The sequence below is a fragment of the Elgaria multicarinata genome, chromosome 7 (genome assembly GCF_023053635.1).
Source record: "Elgaria multicarinata webbii isolate HBS135686 ecotype San Diego chromosome 7, rElgMul1.1.pri, whole genome shotgun sequence".
Classification (NCBI taxonomy): Eukaryota; Metazoa; Chordata; class Lepidosauria; order Squamata; family Anguidae; genus Elgaria; species Elgaria multicarinata.
The window spans coordinates 114,254,330-114,274,214 of NC_086177.1; the positions used below are offsets into that span (position 1 = coordinate 114,254,330).

General features: G+C 45.7%; 1 protein-coding gene across 2 annotated transcripts; it reads right to left on the reverse strand.

Moving 5' to 3' along the window:
- Positions 1–1,468: 1,468 nt before the first annotated feature.
- Positions 1,469–15,546, reverse strand: STX17 (syntaxin 17). 2 transcript variants are annotated; one of them, XM_063131209.1, is made up of 8 exons: positions 15,499–15,546; positions 13,076–13,243; positions 9,749–9,814; positions 7,664–7,892; positions 6,116–6,234; positions 5,961–6,011; positions 4,545–4,631; positions 1,469–3,385 (listed from the first exon to the last, which is right to left on the reverse strand). In XM_063131209.1, the coding sequence occupies exons 2-8, from the start codon at positions 13,196–13,198 to the stop codon at positions 3,146–3,148; spliced, it is 915 nt and encodes a 304-aa protein (XP_062987279.1). In that variant the 5' UTR covers positions 13,199–13,243; positions 15,499–15,546; the 3' UTR covers positions 1,469–3,145. The 2 variants fall into 2 exon arrangements, with proteins under 2 accessions (XP_062987279.1, XP_062987280.1); XM_063131210.1 differs by lacking the exon at positions 15,499–15,546 and having other exon boundaries at positions 7,664–7,889; positions 13,076–13,345.
- Between the last annotated feature and the right edge of the window lie 4,339 nt (positions 15,547–19,885).

Here is a 19,885-nt window from a genome sequence, read left to right on the forward strand (position 1 = left end):
TGACACCTTCAAAGACTAACAAATTTATTCTGGCATAAGCTTTCGTGGACTTTAGCCCCAATGTTTCTCTCCTACAGGGCATATTATTATTTTAATGCACTTCTCTTTCTGCTGTGTTAAGGATTGTAACAGCCTTTACTTCCACCCACGCGCCCGCCCACCCACTCCCCAGGGTTGATTTGTGACTATTTCATTTATTGATTCACTAGCTTAAGGGCCCCGGCTTTCCACAAGCTGGAATAGCTCTTCGTTTGACACTGCAAAGCCTTAACCAAACCTATGCAGCTGACAGAGGGATCATCTTCTACACCAAGCAGGATATTCCACTATGAAAGTGGTATGAAAGTGGTATATAAAATCCAGGAGCCACACGACTGCTTTATAGCGGTATTGAAGCGTACTGACAACTGTTGGGGCCCATTGACACAGACCATAGACCGCTTTCATACCACTTTCATGGTTATATCCTGCTTGGTGTAGATGTGTCCTGGGCCCCAACAGTTGTCAGTACACTTCAGTCCCGCTATAAAGCAGTAGTGTAGATCCTGCAGGGCGCTTCAATACCGCTATAAAGCACTAGTGTGGCTCCTGCCTTTTATACACCACTTTCATAGTGTAATATCCTGCTTGGTGTAGATGAGCCCAGAGTTAGACAGGTTTTGCCCATCCCCAGTGAAGCCATGCCGGCTGGCACCCCTCGGCACAGCTGCTATCCAAAGCACAAACACCAGCGACCAAGGGAAGGTCAGCCTGGACCCAACTGGATAGAAACTTCATTGACCCCACCTCTTTCCGCTACCTTTTCCCTCCACTCAGGGCCGGACTTAATGGCAAGCACCCTGGACACTAAGCTGAAGTTCTTCTACAGCACCTTCCTGCCCATGTTCCCCAGCAACTGGTGTACATTGGCTTTTTTACCAGAAGCCCCTGACAGCTTCCTCCTCCAAGAAGGGAGAATCAACGGCTGAACAGGGTTTATTATTTATTTATTGCATTTCTATACCTCCCAATAGCCGGAGCTCTCTGGGCGGTTCACAGAAATTAAAACCATTCAAAGTGTAAAACAAGAGTATAAAACCATAATATAAATGGGTTTTAATGGGTTGGGCATTGAATGATTGTTTTAATTGTTGCATGCACCCTGGGCTGCAGTCAACAAAAGCTTACCCCGATATCAATTTCTTAGTATTTAAGGTGTCACATGAGACTCTTTGATGTTTCTGTATGCGTTCTTGTGTCCGTAGTATTGTAAAAGCTGCCTTATCAGGGAAACGCACCCTGAAAGGAAGGTTAAAATATTTTATTTGTTTATTTATTGCATTTCTACACCGCTCAAAAGCCAAAGTTAATATCATAACTAATATTTTTACCTAACTGCAAAATGAACAAACGAAACTATAAAGCCCATTTGTAACATGTTTTGCTTTCTTAAACCCAGTTTTAAAAAAAAACAAAAAAACAACGCAACTATATTTAAAAGAATTTTATTTTCTAGGTCACTTTGAAAATTTGCATTGACAAAAATTACCTAATGAAACAGTTTTGTGCTTTGGGGACTGCATACAACGCAGAGCCCCAGGAAACATTTCCATAGCACCCGGCCCCACATTTTAGCACTTGGCAGACCGGCCCAAAATCTCTAGCTGAGCTTTGCCAGGGGCAGAAGCGGGGTGAGGAGGTGGGACACCCCTTTCCCACACACAATTCAATGACCGCTACGAGTATTATGGGCCATAACAATCCCACTCACGTCACACTCCTGTCTGCTGCTCTTCATAGACTAGAAAAAGCAATGATGAAATCCCAAATCCATATTGGAGGAACAAAAAACCAGCCGGGCTCAGCATTCAGACAGGAGGAGACCTTTTCTAAGAATCAGTCCTGCTATTTCCAGCACATGTCATTTCAGTGTCATTATCTGGTGGGAGTAGAAAACGCTGAAGTTGTCTTTCAATGTAGTGCGTTAGTATTTCGTTTGAGCGAGGAAATGGGACTCTTGTATAAAACTTTTCATATAAATTTAGGGAGCTTTAACCAAAAAAAAAACCCCCACCTCTGCTTCTTATTCAGAAATCAGCAAACTGACACATAATATATATTTTTAAAAACATTTGGCAGAGCAGAAAGCTTTGGTTGAGACCAGCATGGCCTCATCTTTGGCTGATCATTTAATTCCTTCCCATCACAGCGGTAGGGGGAAGAGGCATTCAGAGGTTGGTGGGAGAAGCAGTGCCCAGTCAAATACATCTCGAACAAGAGGCTTGGCCAGTAAAAGGGCTTCAAAACTGGGCTAAAGTTTTGAAGCTTCTAAAGATGGGCTGAAAATTGAGAGAATTCACCCACCAGGCCCTGTTCTGGTTTGCCTCGAAGTAGCACTTTAAAAGAAGAGAGCTAGACTCCTGACTTAAAACCTGTGAAATTAAGATTCAGGGAGCCCCACTTGTAAAAATAGAATTTAAGAAGCGTAGTGCAGCCTTCCCAACCTGGTGGCCTCCGGCTGTGTTGGACTGCAACTCCCATAATCCCACAGCCAGCTGGCTGTGGGATTATGGGAGTTGCAGTCCAACACAGCCGGAGGCCACCAGGTTGGGCAAGGTGTACTGCATGAAAAAAAAAAGGGAGAGGGTTGCCGTAGCCTGAGGCAAGCGCGTGAACTTCAAACTTAACCGGAATATCCTGCCACAGAGAAGCTTGAAGGACAATTATACTGCAAAGTGGTATTCGTGCCCTTGAGCAGAATAAAAGGCGTGAGGAAAGGAGGAGCCGTCCAGGCACCCAACCGTCTGACATCTTCAAATGCCGTCTGCGCCTCCCGTCCGTTTCACCAGGAAAAGGCATTGCGTGAACATTGTAACGCCCTCAACTCCGGCACAGGCCAGAAACAGATGAAGGCGTTCGCTCGGCACACACCCCCTCGGACTTGCCTTCGCCGTCTTCTGACGCTGAACTGCGCCTTGCTCCCCATATTCAGAAATAAAGGGACGGGTGGGTTCTCCGCCTCCGTCCAAGAAAGTTTACCCGCATCACCCTTTCTGCATCCCTGACGGGAAAGAGGCCCGGGCTTGCTGCGTACAGACCCAAGTTAGATCCAAAAGAAGAGCAGCTGTTTCGTCAGCCTGGCTGGGGAGAAGGTGCTGAGGACACTTCAGCTACATTCTCTGTCACTCTGTCTAGGAAGGTCCGGGCAACTGGAGGAGAGGCCCTCAATCATTTTCTGCTTCTTCCTCTGGATCAGTTTTCCACCCGTGAAGCCCAACACGCCCCCGCCAAGTGCCGCTGCGATTCCGGCCACTTTGAAACCTGCCAGGAGTCCAATGGGGCCACCCACAATTCCCCCAATGAGCGCGCCGGCCACAGGGAGAGCTGCTAGCTTGTATTTCGCGGCCTGTAACAGAGAGGAGAACATTATTTGAAACATAGGCCTGCAGCAGTGTCTCTCTGGCCTCACGCGTTTCACACACGCCCCACGCAAGTGTTTATTTTATTTATTTATTTATTTAAAGCATTTTTATAGCGCCGCCTCACTATTTCTGGTATCGAGGCGCTTTACAATCACACATAAAACAATTCCATTAAAACCCTCCACCCACATTACAACAATTCCATTAAAACCCTCACCCTCAAACCATTAAAAGCCCTCAACCCCAATTTAAACCACCCACTCCCCAAACTCTCGTGAAAATAAAAACGCCTTACAAAGGCGTTTGAAGCAATTGAGAGTGGGAGCCTGTCTAATCAGAGTGTGGCAACGAGGGACAGGGCCTTTTCGGTGGTGGCCCCCAGACTATGGAACGATCTCCCTGACGAGGCTCGCCTGGCGCCAACGCTGCTATTTTCCGGCGCGAGGTTAAGACTTTCCTCTTTGCCCAGGCATATGGCAGCACATCGTAATCACCCACTTGTTTAGTTTTTTAACGGTTTTTAATGCTTTATGTGTGTATGTTCTGTGTTTTAGAATTTTAAATTTTGTATACTTGTTTTTATCTCAGTTTTAGAATTTCTGTAAACCGCCCAGACAGCTCTGGCTATGGGGGCGGTATATAAGTGAAATAAATAAATATAATCTCCAGTGGCACATTATTCCATAACTGGGGGCCAGCCACTGAAAAAGCTGCACAAACCAGACTTAGAATATTAGTGGGGCTGGTACACGTGGCTATGCCGCAGGCAAGAAAACCGATGCCACCCCAATTTTAATAACCTGAAGCATAAAGGGGTGGAAACAGTTTTTGTTTTTTTAATGGTGACAAATTTACATTTGCCAAGTGACGGAGTGTAGTAAGCAGGAAAGGGGGTCCAGAAAGCTTAATGGGAATTAATTGGCATATTGTAGGTGTTACGCGCTTGGCTTTGTAACAGTGTAAAGACTGCCAGAAAGATGCAGCTCTCTGGGCTCTGCTCCCCCGCCCCCCTCGCGCGTCATTTCTTCCTTATTTCCTTAATTGCTGGTTCCTTGACAGAAAAGGCATCTTTGGACAATAGAGCCAAAACAGAAGGATGCTGAGAAGCAGGTAATCTCTGGATCCTCAGCAGGAGAGCCCCACCTTAGACAAATTCTTGGTTCCCTCTTCGACATTCGCAACGGCAGTGTTGACATTGTCTTCAATCCGGTCAACCTTCTCCTGCTGAGCCTAGATGCAAAGGAATTGCGAGTGAGTTTCCCACACGGGAAATGCAAGCAAGCCGACACCACCACCCTATCTTAGGGCCTACAACGAGGGCACATTCACCGCAGCTCTGCCACCTTGAGAGTAGCACTCCATTTTATTATTATCATTAATTGATTACATTTCTATACTGCCCCGCGGATGGTTTACGAAGATGAAAAACCATTACAAATACATTATACTAAGTGAAAAACTATTTACACAAAAACCATGTGAACAGACAATAAACACACAGACAACATATATCTAAAAACAATTTTAAGCAATCAGCTACAAGAACTGGGCATGTTTAGCCTGGAGAAGAGAAGATTGAGGGGAGACATGAGAGCACTCTTCAGATACTTGAAAGGTTGTCCCACAGAGGAGGGCCAGGATCTCTTCTCGATCCTCCCAGAGTGCAGGACACGGAACAACGGGCTCAAGTTAAAGGAAGCCAGATTCCGGCTGGACATCAGGAAAAACTTCCTGACTGCTAGAGCAGTACGACAATGGAATCAGTTACCTAGGGAGGTTGTGGACTCTCCCACACTAGAGTCATTCAAGAGGCAGCTGGACAACCACCTGTCAAGGATGCTTTAGGGTGGGTTCCTGCATTGAGCAGGGGGCTGGACTCGATGGCCTTGTAGGCCCCTTCCAACTCTGCTATTCTATGATTCTATGAAAATAAAACTGCTTCCCAAATTCAAATTGCTCTCCATTCAAAACACCCCTGTGTACATAATCCTGTACTGCAGATATTAGATTGCATCCAATGCTAGTCCTACTTAGAGTAGACCCACTGAAATCAACTGGATACAAGCCACTGGAGCCCTGCTTCTTTTTTTTTAAAAAAGGACAGATTTGAAAAACTAAAGTAATTAAGAACACTCTCCTAGCTGAAATCGATGTTCATCCTTTTTAATTTAAAGTCAATTTTAAATCAAAAGTGAGTTAAACATATGTTATCACAGTTAAGTGCTACAAAATGACCTTGCTTTAGTTTTTAAGACTTGTACAGTCTTTTCTTTCTCCTGAGGAGAAATATGGATTGCATTATCATAGAATAGCAGAGTTGGAAGGGACCTACAAGGCCATCAAGTCCAACCCCCTGCTCAATGCAGGAATCCACCCTTCCACCCTAAAGCATCCCTGACAGATGGTTGTCCAGCTGCCTCTTGAATGCAGCTGGACATTTCTTTCACTTTAAAAGAAAACTTAGCTCTTTTGTAGGCACTTGCAACAGAATCCAGATCTGCTTTTCCCTTTCTTTAGAACTCAGAAGGAACGTTAAGAGATGAGTCTTGCTATACGTACATTAACTAGCACAGAGAAGTCCGTCACCAGGTTGCTGAGTCCAATTAAGTCCTGCAACAAAACCAAAAAGACTTGTTGTCATCGTGTTCTTACAGATTGGCTAAAGGGATCGTAACAATAAAAGAATTGCCAACGATAAGGGAAGCCCAATATACCTCTTCTAGCATCTCCCATGATTCTGCCGCATTTTGATCCTGGGGGATTTCTGGGAGTGGGAGAAGCACCTGGCTATAGCCGTGAGAGGCTCCTTCATCTTCATGGTTATAAAAGGTTTCTGAGTGAAAACATGGCAAATTCTTAGAAAAGTGCAACATCAACAAATGGAAGGCCAAACCATCTATCTCTCTCTCTCTCTCTCTCTCTCTCTCTCCTCTTGATGGCCTTGTAGGCCCCTTCCAACTCTGCTATTCTATGATTCTATGATCTATGCTACACCACAACCAGGATTAGAAGGGGAGGATTCCAGGTCAGGGTGTCTTGAACCCAGAACTTCATCGAGGTGTGTCTTGCAAGAACTCCCAGTCCATGCAAGAGGGCCTCTCTCTCTCTCATTCTCTCTCTCTCTCTCTCTCTCACACACACACACACACACACACTCCACTAAGCAAGACTGTAGATTCCACACAGGCATAGTGTGTACAAGAGATCATGTAGGAGTTTCCCCATTGAAGTCTAGGTGGAGTGGGGAGGAAGGGTCACCTGTGTGTACCCATACCTTCCACTTCTACCATAGGGTTTGCCAAGACACTTCAGGGAATCTGGTATTCATTCCAAACAGGATGGACACGTATGGGATCAAAACGCAACAACCAGGACAGAAATCTCATTTCTGAGCGGGTGCAGTGTATAATGTTCTTCCCATGCCTTTTAAATTGGGAGAGCTAAAGGGGAGAAGTTGAGTCTCACAAGTGCATCTCAAAACCCTGCACCCACAACATCTAAGCTAGCTCCAAGAGCAATCAAATGTTTGCATTGTGTATCCCGCCTCGAACCAAAATACTTCCCAAGGAAGTCAGCCTCATCAATTCTCAGCAGAAATTTGTTCCCAGTAATTATTCCTAGAACAGCAGCCTTAGTGAAGTGTATTCCATGCCCTACATGCTACGGATTGGTCACAAATTTAAACAGAAAAATAATGAAAATACAATGTACACAATTTACTTATATTTCCAGCTACAAAACACTTTGGCAAATAAAGTCTGTCCCAGGAATGAATTCAATAACACACATTTAATGTAGCAAACACAATAAAATCTGAAATACAGACTGCGTTCTACAGACAACCCTCTCTTTAAAAAGTTTTCATAGCGGGGGGGGGGGGGACCTGAATTGTACAGGCATGAGGGAAATTTTAAACAATGCATTTTGCTATTTAAACATTTCAATGAAATGCTTCTACTGATTTTTATATTAGAATAGTGACAAAGTTGTTATTTTTTGTCATAGTAAGCTTAAGTTACAAGCAAAGGACACCACTGAGGACCCATTGATTTCAATGGCAGAAACTGAAGCACGGTTACCTTTCCCATGGAAATTAAATGTGCGTAATTTTGGCCCAATTGTTCTCCTATTTCTCAAAATTTACCTGTCATATATGGATCGCCTTACAACAAAATGAAGTCTCAACTGTTTGGCTCTGCCCTATCTAGAGAGCCCAACACATTCCTTATACTAATACACGTATTGAAAAGGACATGAAATACCTGCTCCTATTGTTGTAGATCTGGTTAAAGAAGTCTGCAACGATGGCTCTGTCTCATTAAACTGTTTTTTAAGTTCTTCTGCAGACTCCAAATGGAGTTGTAGAAATTCTTTTATGGCAACCGAAGCCTGCTCTTTCACTGGCTTGATCATCCTCTGCAAACTCTGGACGTCTTCCTTCCGGACCCGTAAACAAAGCTTCTCCATCTCTCTAATATTTGCTCGCAACTGCTGTTAATCATTCAAAAAAGTGAAAACTGCTTCAGAAACACAGCCCAATAAAGAGCACGGTTTTCACATCTTACATGTTTCTTTCAAAACAAAAAGACTCAAATCAGATGCAAAAGACAAAAAATACAAAAGGCGCTAATCTTACAGCAGGGGTGGGCAACCGGTGGCCCTCCAGATGTTTTGGCCTATAACTCCAGATGTTTTGGCCGGCGAGATCACATTACGCCAGTCCTTTTACAACTTCATTGGCTGCCAGTCCAGGTCCGGGCCCGATTCAAAGGGCTGGTATTGACATTTAAAGCCCTAAACGGTTTGGGGCCAGGTTATTTGAAGGAACGCCTCCTCCCATATGTACCTGCCCGGACCTTAAGATCATCTACAGGGGCCCTTCTCCGTGAGCCCCTGCCAAAGGAAGTGAGGCAGGTGGCTACTAGGAGGAGGGCTTTCTCCACTGTGGCACCCCGGTTGTGGAATGAGCTCCCCAGAGAGGTCCGCCTGGCGCCTACACTGTACTGCTTTCGTCGCCAGCTGAAGACCTCTCAGTACTTTAACACTTAATTTTAACTTAAATTTAAATTTTACTGTTCTAACTCTGTATTTTAATCTTATATCAATTTTGCTGTGTGGTTTTATCCTGGTTGTGCTTTTGATACTGTATTTTGTAATTGTGCTTTTAACCTGTTGGTTGTTTTATTATGGTTTTAACTTTTGTGAACCACCCAAGGAGCTTCGGCTATTGGGCGGTATAAAAATGTAATAAATAAATAAATAAATAAACAAACTCCCACTTGTAAGGGAAAGGAACGGGTTAACCGGGATAGGGGCGCATGGAGGTTGGAATCTGGGAACAAGGTTGTTTTAATTAATTTTTGTGGTTTCATAGGATGATAAGGATGCCAACGGGAGGATGACATCTGGCCGGGGGGAGAAGAGACCGGAGCCAGCCAGGCCATATCTGTCAACTGGCCTTGAGCGATTAGGCACCCCGGCCGAAAGGTGTGAAGCCGGTTTGAAGAACAAAGCAGGAGGGAGGGGGGAAGGAGGGAGGAAAAGAAAGTATAAAATAGTCTCTGCCTGGGGCAAAAGGGCGGTTGTCGGCTGGTGAGGAGAAACAAGGTGCTCTATGTTGGCATAAGGTATATTAGAGTTAAGTTTTATTGTTACCTGTTACTGGGTTCTTATGTTATGCATGCTTTTATGATATTTTACTAAGTTTGTCCTATGTATCCCTACCCTTAGTCTGAATAAAAGGTCTTAAACCTCACGTTGTGAGCTTGTGGGTGTCTGTGCCTGGGATCCGTGCTAAATCCAGTAAAAGCCTGCTGGTGCGCTGGGCTCTCTCCTTTACACCACTCAGCCCCAGACAGACAGGTGATAGAAGTTTTAGGCCAAAACATCTGGAGGGCCACCAGCTGCCAATAACGGGCTCAAGTTAAAGGAAGCCAGATTCCAGCTGGACATCAGGAAAAACTTCCTGACTGTTAGAGCAGTACCACAATGGAATCAGTGACCTAGGGAAGTGGTGGGCTCTCCCACACTAGAGGCCTTCAAGAGGCAGCTGGACAACCCTCTGTCAGGGATGCTTTAGGGTGGATTCCTGCCTTGAGCAGGGGGTTGGACTCGATGGCCTTGTAGGCCCCTTCCAACTCTGCTATTCTATGATTCTATGATCCCTGTCTCAAGCAGTGGCCAGTTTTAAGCAACATGTTTCAAAGTGAAGTTAGGATGTCATTTTTAAAAACATTTCATTCACCTGCTTGTCTTATCATGGGCTGAAGAAAACCGATTATGTTTTACAAAGTAAAAATGAGCAGGTCTCTGCCCCGGAAGTATACAATCTAAAATTCAGTGCTTACCTGAACAGTGCGGCCTGCATTGATGTGCTCTTCATGTAATCTGTCCCACAGTCTGGACCTCTGATACTAAAAGCAAAGGGGGAAATGGTAAGCAATTATAATTATCAGTCAGGATTCTTGAGCCTCTTTAAGCTAGAGAGCCAAATTCAATGTTGGAGACACCCTCAGGGAGCGCGTTCCATTGGTGGGCAGGGAAAAAGGGGCGGAGACAAAACACCAGAGGTATCTGCATCTTTTTAGCTTTAAAGATCTTGGTGCCAGTAACTAAGCCTTAAGAAAGGGACTGCAACCTTTAGAAAGGGGGAAATGAGCAAAAGCTTGGTTCTGGGGAAAGGGTTAAGGTTGGGGAAAGGGGAAGGACTGTAGCTCAGTGTGATAGAGCACATGCTTGGTGTGCACAAGGTCCCAGGTTCGATACCCGGCTTCTCCAGGTAGAGCAAGGAAAGAATCCTGCCTGAAACCCTGGAGGGAAGGAAGCTGTCCGTCAGCATCGATAATAACAGGCTAGTTGAACCAAAGGTTTGACTCAATAGAAGGCAAGTTCTGAGGTTCATTAGGGCCATCTGGGGTGCTGAGGTTTTACACTCCTGTTATAAGTTGACAACAACAGTGGGGAAAATAACTTTGGGCACAATCCTATGCATGTATAGACAGGGAAAAGTCCTACAACGAGCACTGCTGGGAGTTGTACAACTTTTTTTCAGTCTAAAAATGCATCGAATTAGACCCTTGATCGACCAATTTTCATTCTGGAACTAAGAAATGCATCACAAAATTAAGAGAAGTGCAAAATCTGGAGGATAACTAAATTCTGAGCCACACAGTATCCTGAGATTTGCATGTCAGGTTAGTTTGTATTAGAATTTGCAAGGATTGAAATATGCATTTTCAAATATGCATCCGTTTAGAAATATGCATTTTTTCCATTTGCAAAACTTTCCATGGCCTCAGGCAGAGAAGATGGCCAAGAGTATTCAGGCATCACAGTTATCCGCATGCCCCATGTCTTTCGAAAGAGAATGCCCTAGCTGGACACGAGGGACTCACTCTTTCAGCTACAACCATCCTCTTTTCTCTCTCAGCAATCCAATCTTAAACAGAGAGACACACTGTGGGATAGTAGCTAAAGTGCTGGACTTAAGACGGGGGAGATCAAGGAACAAATCCCCACTCAGTCACAAAGCTTAGGCCAGGAAGTACTCCTCAGCCTGACATACCTAGCAGGGCTATCGTGAGGATACCAATAATAATAATAATAATAACAACAACAACAACAACAACAACAACAACTATTTAACCCGCCTCTCCATTCTGATCGAGGCAGGGAACAATAGCAAGTATAGAATACATAAAACATTAATCAAACACAGTATACATTATTAAAACTTCCTAAAAACATACTAAAAGCATCCTAAAATTCCACTGGATAGGCTTGCCGGAAGAGATCAGTCTTTATAGCTTTCTTGAATGCTAATAGACTGTTAAGTTGACGAATCTCCTCCGGAAGGCCATTCCACGGTCTGGGAGCAGCAGAGGAAAAGGTCCTCTGGGTAATACCTGTCAGCCTAACTTTGATTGTTTCCAGCGGACCGAAGTGTGTGGGGCGGATTGTACGGGAGAAGGCGATCCCGCAGGTCGCCTCGACCCAAACCATGTAGGGCTTTAAAGGTGATAACCAACACTTTATACTTCGCCCGGAAACTAATCGGCGGCCAGTGAAGAGAGCAGGGCACATTTGCCAACCTAACCTCCTTGGCAGAAGAGAGGGATTAAAAATAAAGACAACAAAGAACATTTTTGCACACTGTGGAATCGTAAGTACACCCATCATCACTTAAAAAGTGAAGAATATAAACACAAACAGTTATCTATTTATCTCTGTTATCAACAGTGTTGTTAGACCAGCTACTCCAAGAACTGACTGAATTACACATTCAACCGGATTCTGCCCCGCTAGAGGCACGCTGCGCGAAGGCAGAGTTACGCGCAGGATCCCAGTGACATTCTCAAGGTTAGGGTATCCGTTGAAGGAGGATCTAAAGACTCCATCCCACCCAATGTGGTGGTTGGGGCGGGGGGGGGGGGCGGACTGCATCCGCACAGCACCCAAAGCACACCTTGTTGGATAAATGCAATTATCACTTTTGCTTTACCAATGCTCAGTGGATTAAGATTGTGCGAGAGTCCATAGGCACCTACTGGTTAGTGCTTATGACGCCACTGTTGACACACATGCACCTGTCAATCATCATGGAATTCAATGGGACTTACTGTCCTGTAAACATGGTTAGGACTGCAGTGCTTGTCTACTCTAAGTGCCCGGTTACACCAAGCAGGATATTCCACTATGAAAGCAGTAGAAAAGCGGTATATAAATGGCAGGAGCCACACTACTGCTTTATAGGAGGGCTGTGCACCGACCCCCCGATCCTCTTCGTGGCCCAATCCGCAACTTCCGGATCGGGCCGACCCGCCCCGCCACAATCCGCCTGTGGCCCAGTCCACTTCGTTTCGAAGCTCCGTTTCCCTCCCACCCATAGACTTACCTGACTGCGCCACCGTCGCCACACGAACTGCGGCGGCAGGGGCAGGTAAGCCCCCCTCGTACACATCACTTATCTGGTCCGTCGCGGCCCGTCGCCAGCTTCACTTCAGCCCACAGCTCAACCTAGAACTGTAGGCCCCGCTTGGGACCTACACTTTCAGGTTGAGCCGCAACCAGGTAAGACCCCCCTCCCCCCTGACGGGCAGCAGCAGCACCAGGTAAGGCACCCTTACCTTTTCTTCGGAGCTCCAGATCGAGGCGAAGGATCCACCTTCATCTCGATCCGCTCCGTGATGCTCCGCTGCCCCCCCATCCTCTTCGCCTCCGCCTTAAGGGGAGGCGAAGCACCCCGATCCACTTCTGCTTCTCTGACCCGAAGACAAGCGGAGCACATAGCGGTATTGAAATGCACTGATAACTGTTGGGGGCCATTGACACATACCATATACCACATTCATAGTGTTATATCATGCTTGGGGTACATGTGTCCAGGGCCCCAACAGTTGTCAGTGCACTTCAGTACCACTATAAAGCAGTAGTGTGGATCCTGCAGTGCACTTAAATACCACTATAAAGCAGTCATGTGGCTCCTGCCTTTTATATACTGCTTTCACAGTGGAATATCCTGCTTGTTGTAGATGAGCCCCAGGTCACACTTTAATAAATAACTTCAGTATAACAAAATCAAAGCAATTCATCTCTGCTTGGCTGATATCGGCATAACATTTTCCAGCACAAATGTACAAGTTCTTCTAAAGATTAAGGGGAGGGGGGGAATAAACCTTTTCAATATTTATCTGATGCTTTCTTAACCTCTCCAGATCCGTTGGAACTGCGACTTTAATAAACTTCTGGATTGCTGGCTCAAGGCGACGCAGATTAAGTTTTTCTTCCTCTTCAGACATCTTCACCTTCTGAGGTCAGCAGCAGGAGAACAGCTCTTCACTTACCTAAACACAATTTGAAAGATCATTTAAATATTAACAGACTCCACACCAGCACATTGGTTCATGGGCTGCCAAACAGGTCAATCGCCTTTGATTTTTCTTAGTATGGGAGAGGCACTCGTGCCTACGAGACTTATAGGCTTTTGCAGCCTTGGCCTCCCACAACATGTTGGCCTCCCACTGTGGAGCATACTTGTACAATGAACATAGGCAAACATGAGGCACCAATGGACTGATTGATGATGGCATATGCTGGCTGGTGCATATGACATCACAGGTAGAGATGTGAAGGCCTGGAAAAAAAAACACCAGGGGGAAATTCGTGGGGGGGACGGGACTTCTCCCGACATTTTTTTCCAAAGCGTTTTTTTCTTTTGTTTTTCCCAGAAAATTGAAAAAAAAATGAAGCAAAAATGGATTACGGGATGTTTTATTTTAGCATGATGAATAAAATGTTTACGACAAGGTGTTCAGATATTTACTTCTCCAAATGATTTCTAAAAACTATGTACAGCACCAAATTATTACAATTTCTGTGCACCGAAGACAAGCAAGCCCTAGGTGGCAAACTGAGACTACAACTCTCAAATGCAAGAGCAAGGTGCATTTCTGCCTCTAGGGGGCAGCACTGCCATGGAAGCAGAGACGATAGTGATAGCAATAGCTCAGAAAATGCATCTGATTAAATTTCATGCATATTCCTTGAATATTGGTCCTCCATTTTTCTGGTTTTTTTAATGGGAAAGGGTGCTTTATGACCGCTTAACACTGGGGAGGACTAGCGGAGACATAAATAATTTTCTTTGTTACTAATGTTGATGGTTTCTTCTTCTGTTGTTTTTAATTTTAATTTTTATTTTTTGCCTGCTCCGCATAAACTGGCAAAACCAAAGAGGTTCCTTACAGTTCAAGTGTTCCTAACAGTTCAGGAGCTTATAGCTGCATTACCTTTACCAAAAGGGGGGGGGGGAGTAAAAGTAAATTCAGTTTGTAATAATTGTTTGAATACACTGTTTGAACAGCACTCTTCAAATACTTAAAAGGTTGTCACACAGAGGAGGGCCAGGATCTCTTCTCCATCCTCCCAGAGTGCAGGACATGGAATAACGGGTTCAAGTTAAAGGAAGCCAAATTCCATCTGGACATCAGGAAAAACTTCCTGACCGTTAGAGCAGTATGACAATGGAACCAGTTACCTAGGGAGGTTGTGGGCTCTCCCACACTAGAGGCCTTCAAGAGGCAGCTGGACAACCACCTGTCCGGGATGCTTTAGGGTGGATTCCTGCATTGAGCAGGGGGTTGGACTCGATGGCCTTGTAGGCCCCTTCCAACTCTGCTATTCTATGATTCTATTTGAAGGAATGCCTCCTCCCATATGTACCTACCCGGACCTTAAGATCATCTGCAGGGGCCCTTCTCCGTGAGCCCCTGCCAAAGGAAGTGAGGCAGGTGGCTACTAGGAGCAGGGCCTTCTCCACTGTGGCACCCCAGCTGTGGAATTAGCTCCCCAGAGAGGTCCGCCTATCACCTACATTGTTTTCTTTCTGCCACAAGCTGAAGACCTTTTTATTTTCTCAGTATTTTCACACCTAATTTAACTTAAATTTAAACTTTGCTGTTTTAATCTCATATTTTAACCTATATTAATTTTTGCTGTGTGGTTTTATTGTGGTTGTGCTTTTCATATTGCATATAAATATTGCATTGTTATGTTGTAAACACTGTTATATTGTAAACATTGCATTGTTTTAAATTTGTTGGTTGTTTTTATGCTCTTCATGGTTTTTAATTTTTGTGAATCGCCCAGAGAGCTTCAGCTATTGGGCGGTATAAAAATGCAATAAATCATCATAGAATCATAGAATAGCAGAGTTGGAAGGGGCCTCTAAGGCCATCGAGTCCAACCCCTTGCTCAGTGCTGGAATCCACCCTAAAGCATCCCTGACAGGTGCTATAAATAAATAAATAAATAAATAAACTTGAGGAAGGGGAAACACCGGCTGAGAAGCGAAGGTAGGGAGCGTGTTAACCGCGGGTGTGATGGAGCTTTGATTGTAAGCGGCTCCGAGAGCCTTTTTTGGCTGAGGAGCGGAGTACAGAGAGGGCAAATAAACAGATAAATAAACAAAGGTGGGAGAAAGCTGCCTCGGCCTTCCCCAGATTCGCCTTTGCCTCCTCCTCCGCCGCCTGCTCCCGACCCTCTTCTGCCCTTCTCCCCCTCCGCGGCCTCCCCAAACCGGGCCCCCATTTCCCCTCACCAGGACTCAGGAACCCGGCAGCCAGCTCGCCCTCCTCGCCAAACCAGGAAGCGAGTGGAGGAGGAAGCGGAAGTCGTTGACCATAGAGAAGGAATGTAGAGTGGGCGTGCCACTGTCTGCAGGCGGGACTTCCTGTTGAGTTTGGCACTATTTCCTGCCCCCTCTCCCCACCCGTAGGCGGGACTTCCTGTTGAGTTTGGCGCTATTTCCTGCCCTCTCCCTTTCCGTAGGCGGGATTTCCTGGTTAGTTTTGACGCTATTTCCTGCCCTTTCCCTCCCGTAGGCGGGACTTCCTGGTTAGTTTTGACGCTATTTCCTGCCCTTTCCCTCCCGTAGGCGGGACTTCATGTTTAGTTTGGCGCTATTTCCTGCCCTTTCCCTCCCGTAGGCGGGACTTCCTGGTTAGTTTTGACGCTATTTCCTGCCCTTTTCCTCCCGTAGGCGGGACTTCCTGTTTAGTTTGGCGCTATTTCCTGCCCTTTCCCTCCCGTAGGCGGGACTTCCTGGTTAGTTTTGACGCTATTTCCTGCCCCCTAGGAAGCAAAGTGTGGGGAGGATTTTAGAGGAAGCCGCCCCTGCATCTACACCAGCTTCCCCCAACCCGGGGCTCTCCATTTGGGTTGGACTGCAACTCCCATCATCTCAACCGTTGGCCATGCTGCCTGGGGAGAGAGCCATTGTGGTGTAGTGGTTAGAGCAGTGGTTCTCAAACTTTTTTGCTCCATCCCCCCTTTCACCGTTGTTCAGAATATAATTCCCCCCTTCCCAAGATAGTCTGACTCAAAAGGTGCATTCCAAATAATATGTATATAATATTGAAACTTTTAATTCCCCCCTATATTAATCCCATTTAAAGGGGCAACGCAAAGCATGGTCCCTGCTACATTCTCAGCTCCCATGCTTTGCGTTGCCCCTTTAAATGAGAAGCTTTTATTGCGAGGGAGGGAAAAGAGAGCAAAGGCCTGGTTTTTGCAGACGACATGACACTTTTCTGGGACGTTTTTAATAACATGTGTAGGAAGACATAATCTACAGGACATCATACTTTGCTGAATAGTGGTCCCAATTCCCCCCGCCCCGGAACCCTAAAATTCCCCCCTTGTTGAGAACTCATGGGTTAGAGTGTTGGACTGGGAGTCGGGAGAGCTGGGTTCTAGTCTAGGGTGACCATACGAAAAGGAGGACAGGGCTCCTATAACTTTAATAGCTGTATTGAAAAGGGAATTTCAGCAGGTGTCATTTGTATATATGGGGAACACAACAATTAAAGCTGCAGGTGCCCTGCCTTCTTTTAAATCTGGTCACTCTAGTATAGCTCCTGCACCTTTAAGTAGTGTGATGAAGAGGGGATTTCACCAGGTTCTCCATATATACAAATTATATCTGCTGAACTTCCCTTTTCTATGCAACTGTTAAAGATACAAGAGCCCTGTCCTCCTTTTCATAGGGTCACCCTATTCTAGTCCCCACTGGGCCATGGAAACCCACTGGGTGACTTTGGGCCAGTCACAGACTCTCAGCCCAGCCTACCTCACAAGGTTGTTGTTGTGAGGATAGAAATGGAGAGGAGGAGGAGGATGTACACCGCCTTGGGTTCCTTGGAGGAAAAAAGGCGGGATATATATGCAATAACAAATAAATAATAAAGTCCAACCCAAATGGAGGGCAACAGGTTGGGAAAGAAAAGAAGAAGTGCCCTGATGCTGGATCAGACCAAAAAGGGTCCATCTAGTCCAGCACTCTGTTCCTACAATGGACAACTAGGGACCAACAAAGCAGGTCATGGTGCAACAGCACCCTCCCACCTGTGTTCCCCAGCAACTAGTGTATATATGGACTTACTGCCTCAGATACTGGAGGTAGGTGGCCTATTTGTTTATTCCTTTATTTAAAGTATTTCAGCATGGCTTCTCAGCTGAAAAGGCTCCTGGAGCGGCTTACCTATAGCTAATAAAAGAAGAAAGTCCCTGCCCCCAGGCTTACCCCCTAAAAAGACATGACACACAAGGAAAAAGGGGTGGGGAGGGAAGAGGGGTGGGGAAAACGAGGCCGTCAGCAGGGCTGGTGGAATGGCTCTACTTCCACTCTCATGACCAAGAGAAGATAGCACATCTCTCACCCGAGTCTTTTTCAATACCAAGTTTTATGCGCTTGTCAAATTTATGTATTAGAAACCCCCTCCCCTAAAATCTCCTCCAGCACAAACACCTTTTATTGGGAGCCATCCCTGGCCTGCAGCAAGGATTGATTGGTTGTGTTTATATCCCGCCTTTTTTCCTCCAAGGAACACAAGGCGGCATACACAATCCTCTCCATTTCTATCCTCACAACAACAACCCTGTGGGGTAGGTTGGGCTGAGAGTCTGTGACTGGCCCAAAGTCACCCAGAGAGCTTCCATATCTGAGTGGGGACTAGAACCCGGATCTCCCGACTCCCAGTCCAACGCTCTAGCCACTACACCACACTTTACAAGGATGGCTTTCAAAACCTCCGTTTTGAAGAGGCAGGGCCAGATGATGTGCCATTATGGGTTGGCAGTTTCCAAACAGGGTTTAGTGGTACCATTAACCATGTACTCCACGGATACAATCTAATCATTTTGCACCTTGCAATTATTTTGTGCAATTAACAGTCTGATCCTATGCAGAGTTAGACACTCACCTAAAACTATTGTAATCACTGGTGTTACATGTGGCATAGTCTGCATAGGTTTTGAGCTGTAATATAGCTACAATCTTGTGCATACCTACTTGGGAGTGAGTTCAGCTGAACACATGGGACTTACAGTCAGCTCAACTAACTATTCGTGGCATTGGCCGAAGAGAGACATGAATGCCTGCTGAGAGCCATTTTCTGTAGCACAATTTGTTCTTCCAACCAGTTCCCACATGCATCAAATGGTGTTCAGTTGGCACGGCATGTTTTATGTCTGACGGGGGCCTATTTATACATGGATTTGAGTGGGAATGTTGTGATCTGGGGCATGTGGGGAGATGAGAGGCAGTCCTCCACAGCAGAAGTGGTAAAGAGGACTCAAAGCCTTGAGGAGGACTGCAAAGAATGACATGTAATGTAGCAATTCGTGTCCCATCCCAAGCACGTCCCATCCCAACGAGGAATTGTGAGGCAGCATTCAACTGCCTCCCGTTGTGCGGATAATCAGTCATCCAGAGCAAAGTTAGAAGACTGCATTTTGCAAAAACTACTAAAGCTAAGACTCCTTTACCACCAGTGATGTATTAAAAGCGCAGCACCTTCCCAGACAGTGTCTAATCTTCATATGACAGAGAAGACAGAAAAGGGAGGATAGATTTCTGGGAAGGAATCAGGATTGGAGAAGGTTAACTGCAGAGCCAGTTCAATATACAATTACTGGCCAAACGAGCCAAGAAGACGAGTGCCCTGGGATCCCTTGCAAAGGTTGTTGCTGGATCCAGAGAGCTAGCCTGCAACAGAGAATCATAGAATCATAGAATAGTAGAGTTGGAAGGGGCCTAAAAGGCCATCGAGTCCAACCCCCCTGCTCAATGCAGGAATCCACCTCAAAGCATTCCTGACAGACAGGTGACCAGCTGCATCTTGAATGCCTCTGGTTTGGGAGAGCCCACCACCTCCCTAGGTAACTGGTTCCATTGTCGTACTGCTCTAACAGTCAGGAAGTTTTTCCTGATGTCCAGCTGGAATCTGGCTTCCTTTAACTTGAGCCCGTTATTCTGTGTCCTGCACTCTGGGAGGATCGAGAAGAGATCCTGGCCCTCCTCTGTGTGACAACCGTTTAAGTCTTTGAAGAGTGCTATCATGTCTCCCCTCAATCTTCTCTTCTCCAGGCTAAACATGCCCAGTTGTTTCAGTCTCTCTTCATAAGGCTTTGTTTCCATGAGCTCAGTGATCCCACCCCACCCTCCATCATAAAACTATGGACCATCAAATCTCTTTCTGTGCTGCATTTTGCATACTTACGGTTTTGCATACGCTTAGGCCAAAATACAAAGGGTAGCCTCCAGAGGGTAAGGAAATACAAACTATGATTTTGCCTGCCAAGTCGTTTTTCATCTCACCCTGCTAATCCACAATTTCTTTTGAAATCTTTTCAAAGCAAGGCTAGCGACTGAACTTGCCTGATTATTTTCAGCCTCCACAGAATGGAAGGACCTTTGACACAGAGGCCATTTCTGCACACAGCATCCCTCCTTACTAAGCTCCTCATTAGTTCGAACCAACCGGGTCTTGATTGCTTGGTTCCGTATTTCACCAGTGACCTCAACTGGAAAAATCCAAATTAATCAAGGAATAGATCCTGTTCAAAGGAGTTCAGAGTGTTCAGAGGAGGGCAACCAGGATGATCAGGGGTCTGGAAACAAAGCCCTATGAAAAAAGACTGAAAGA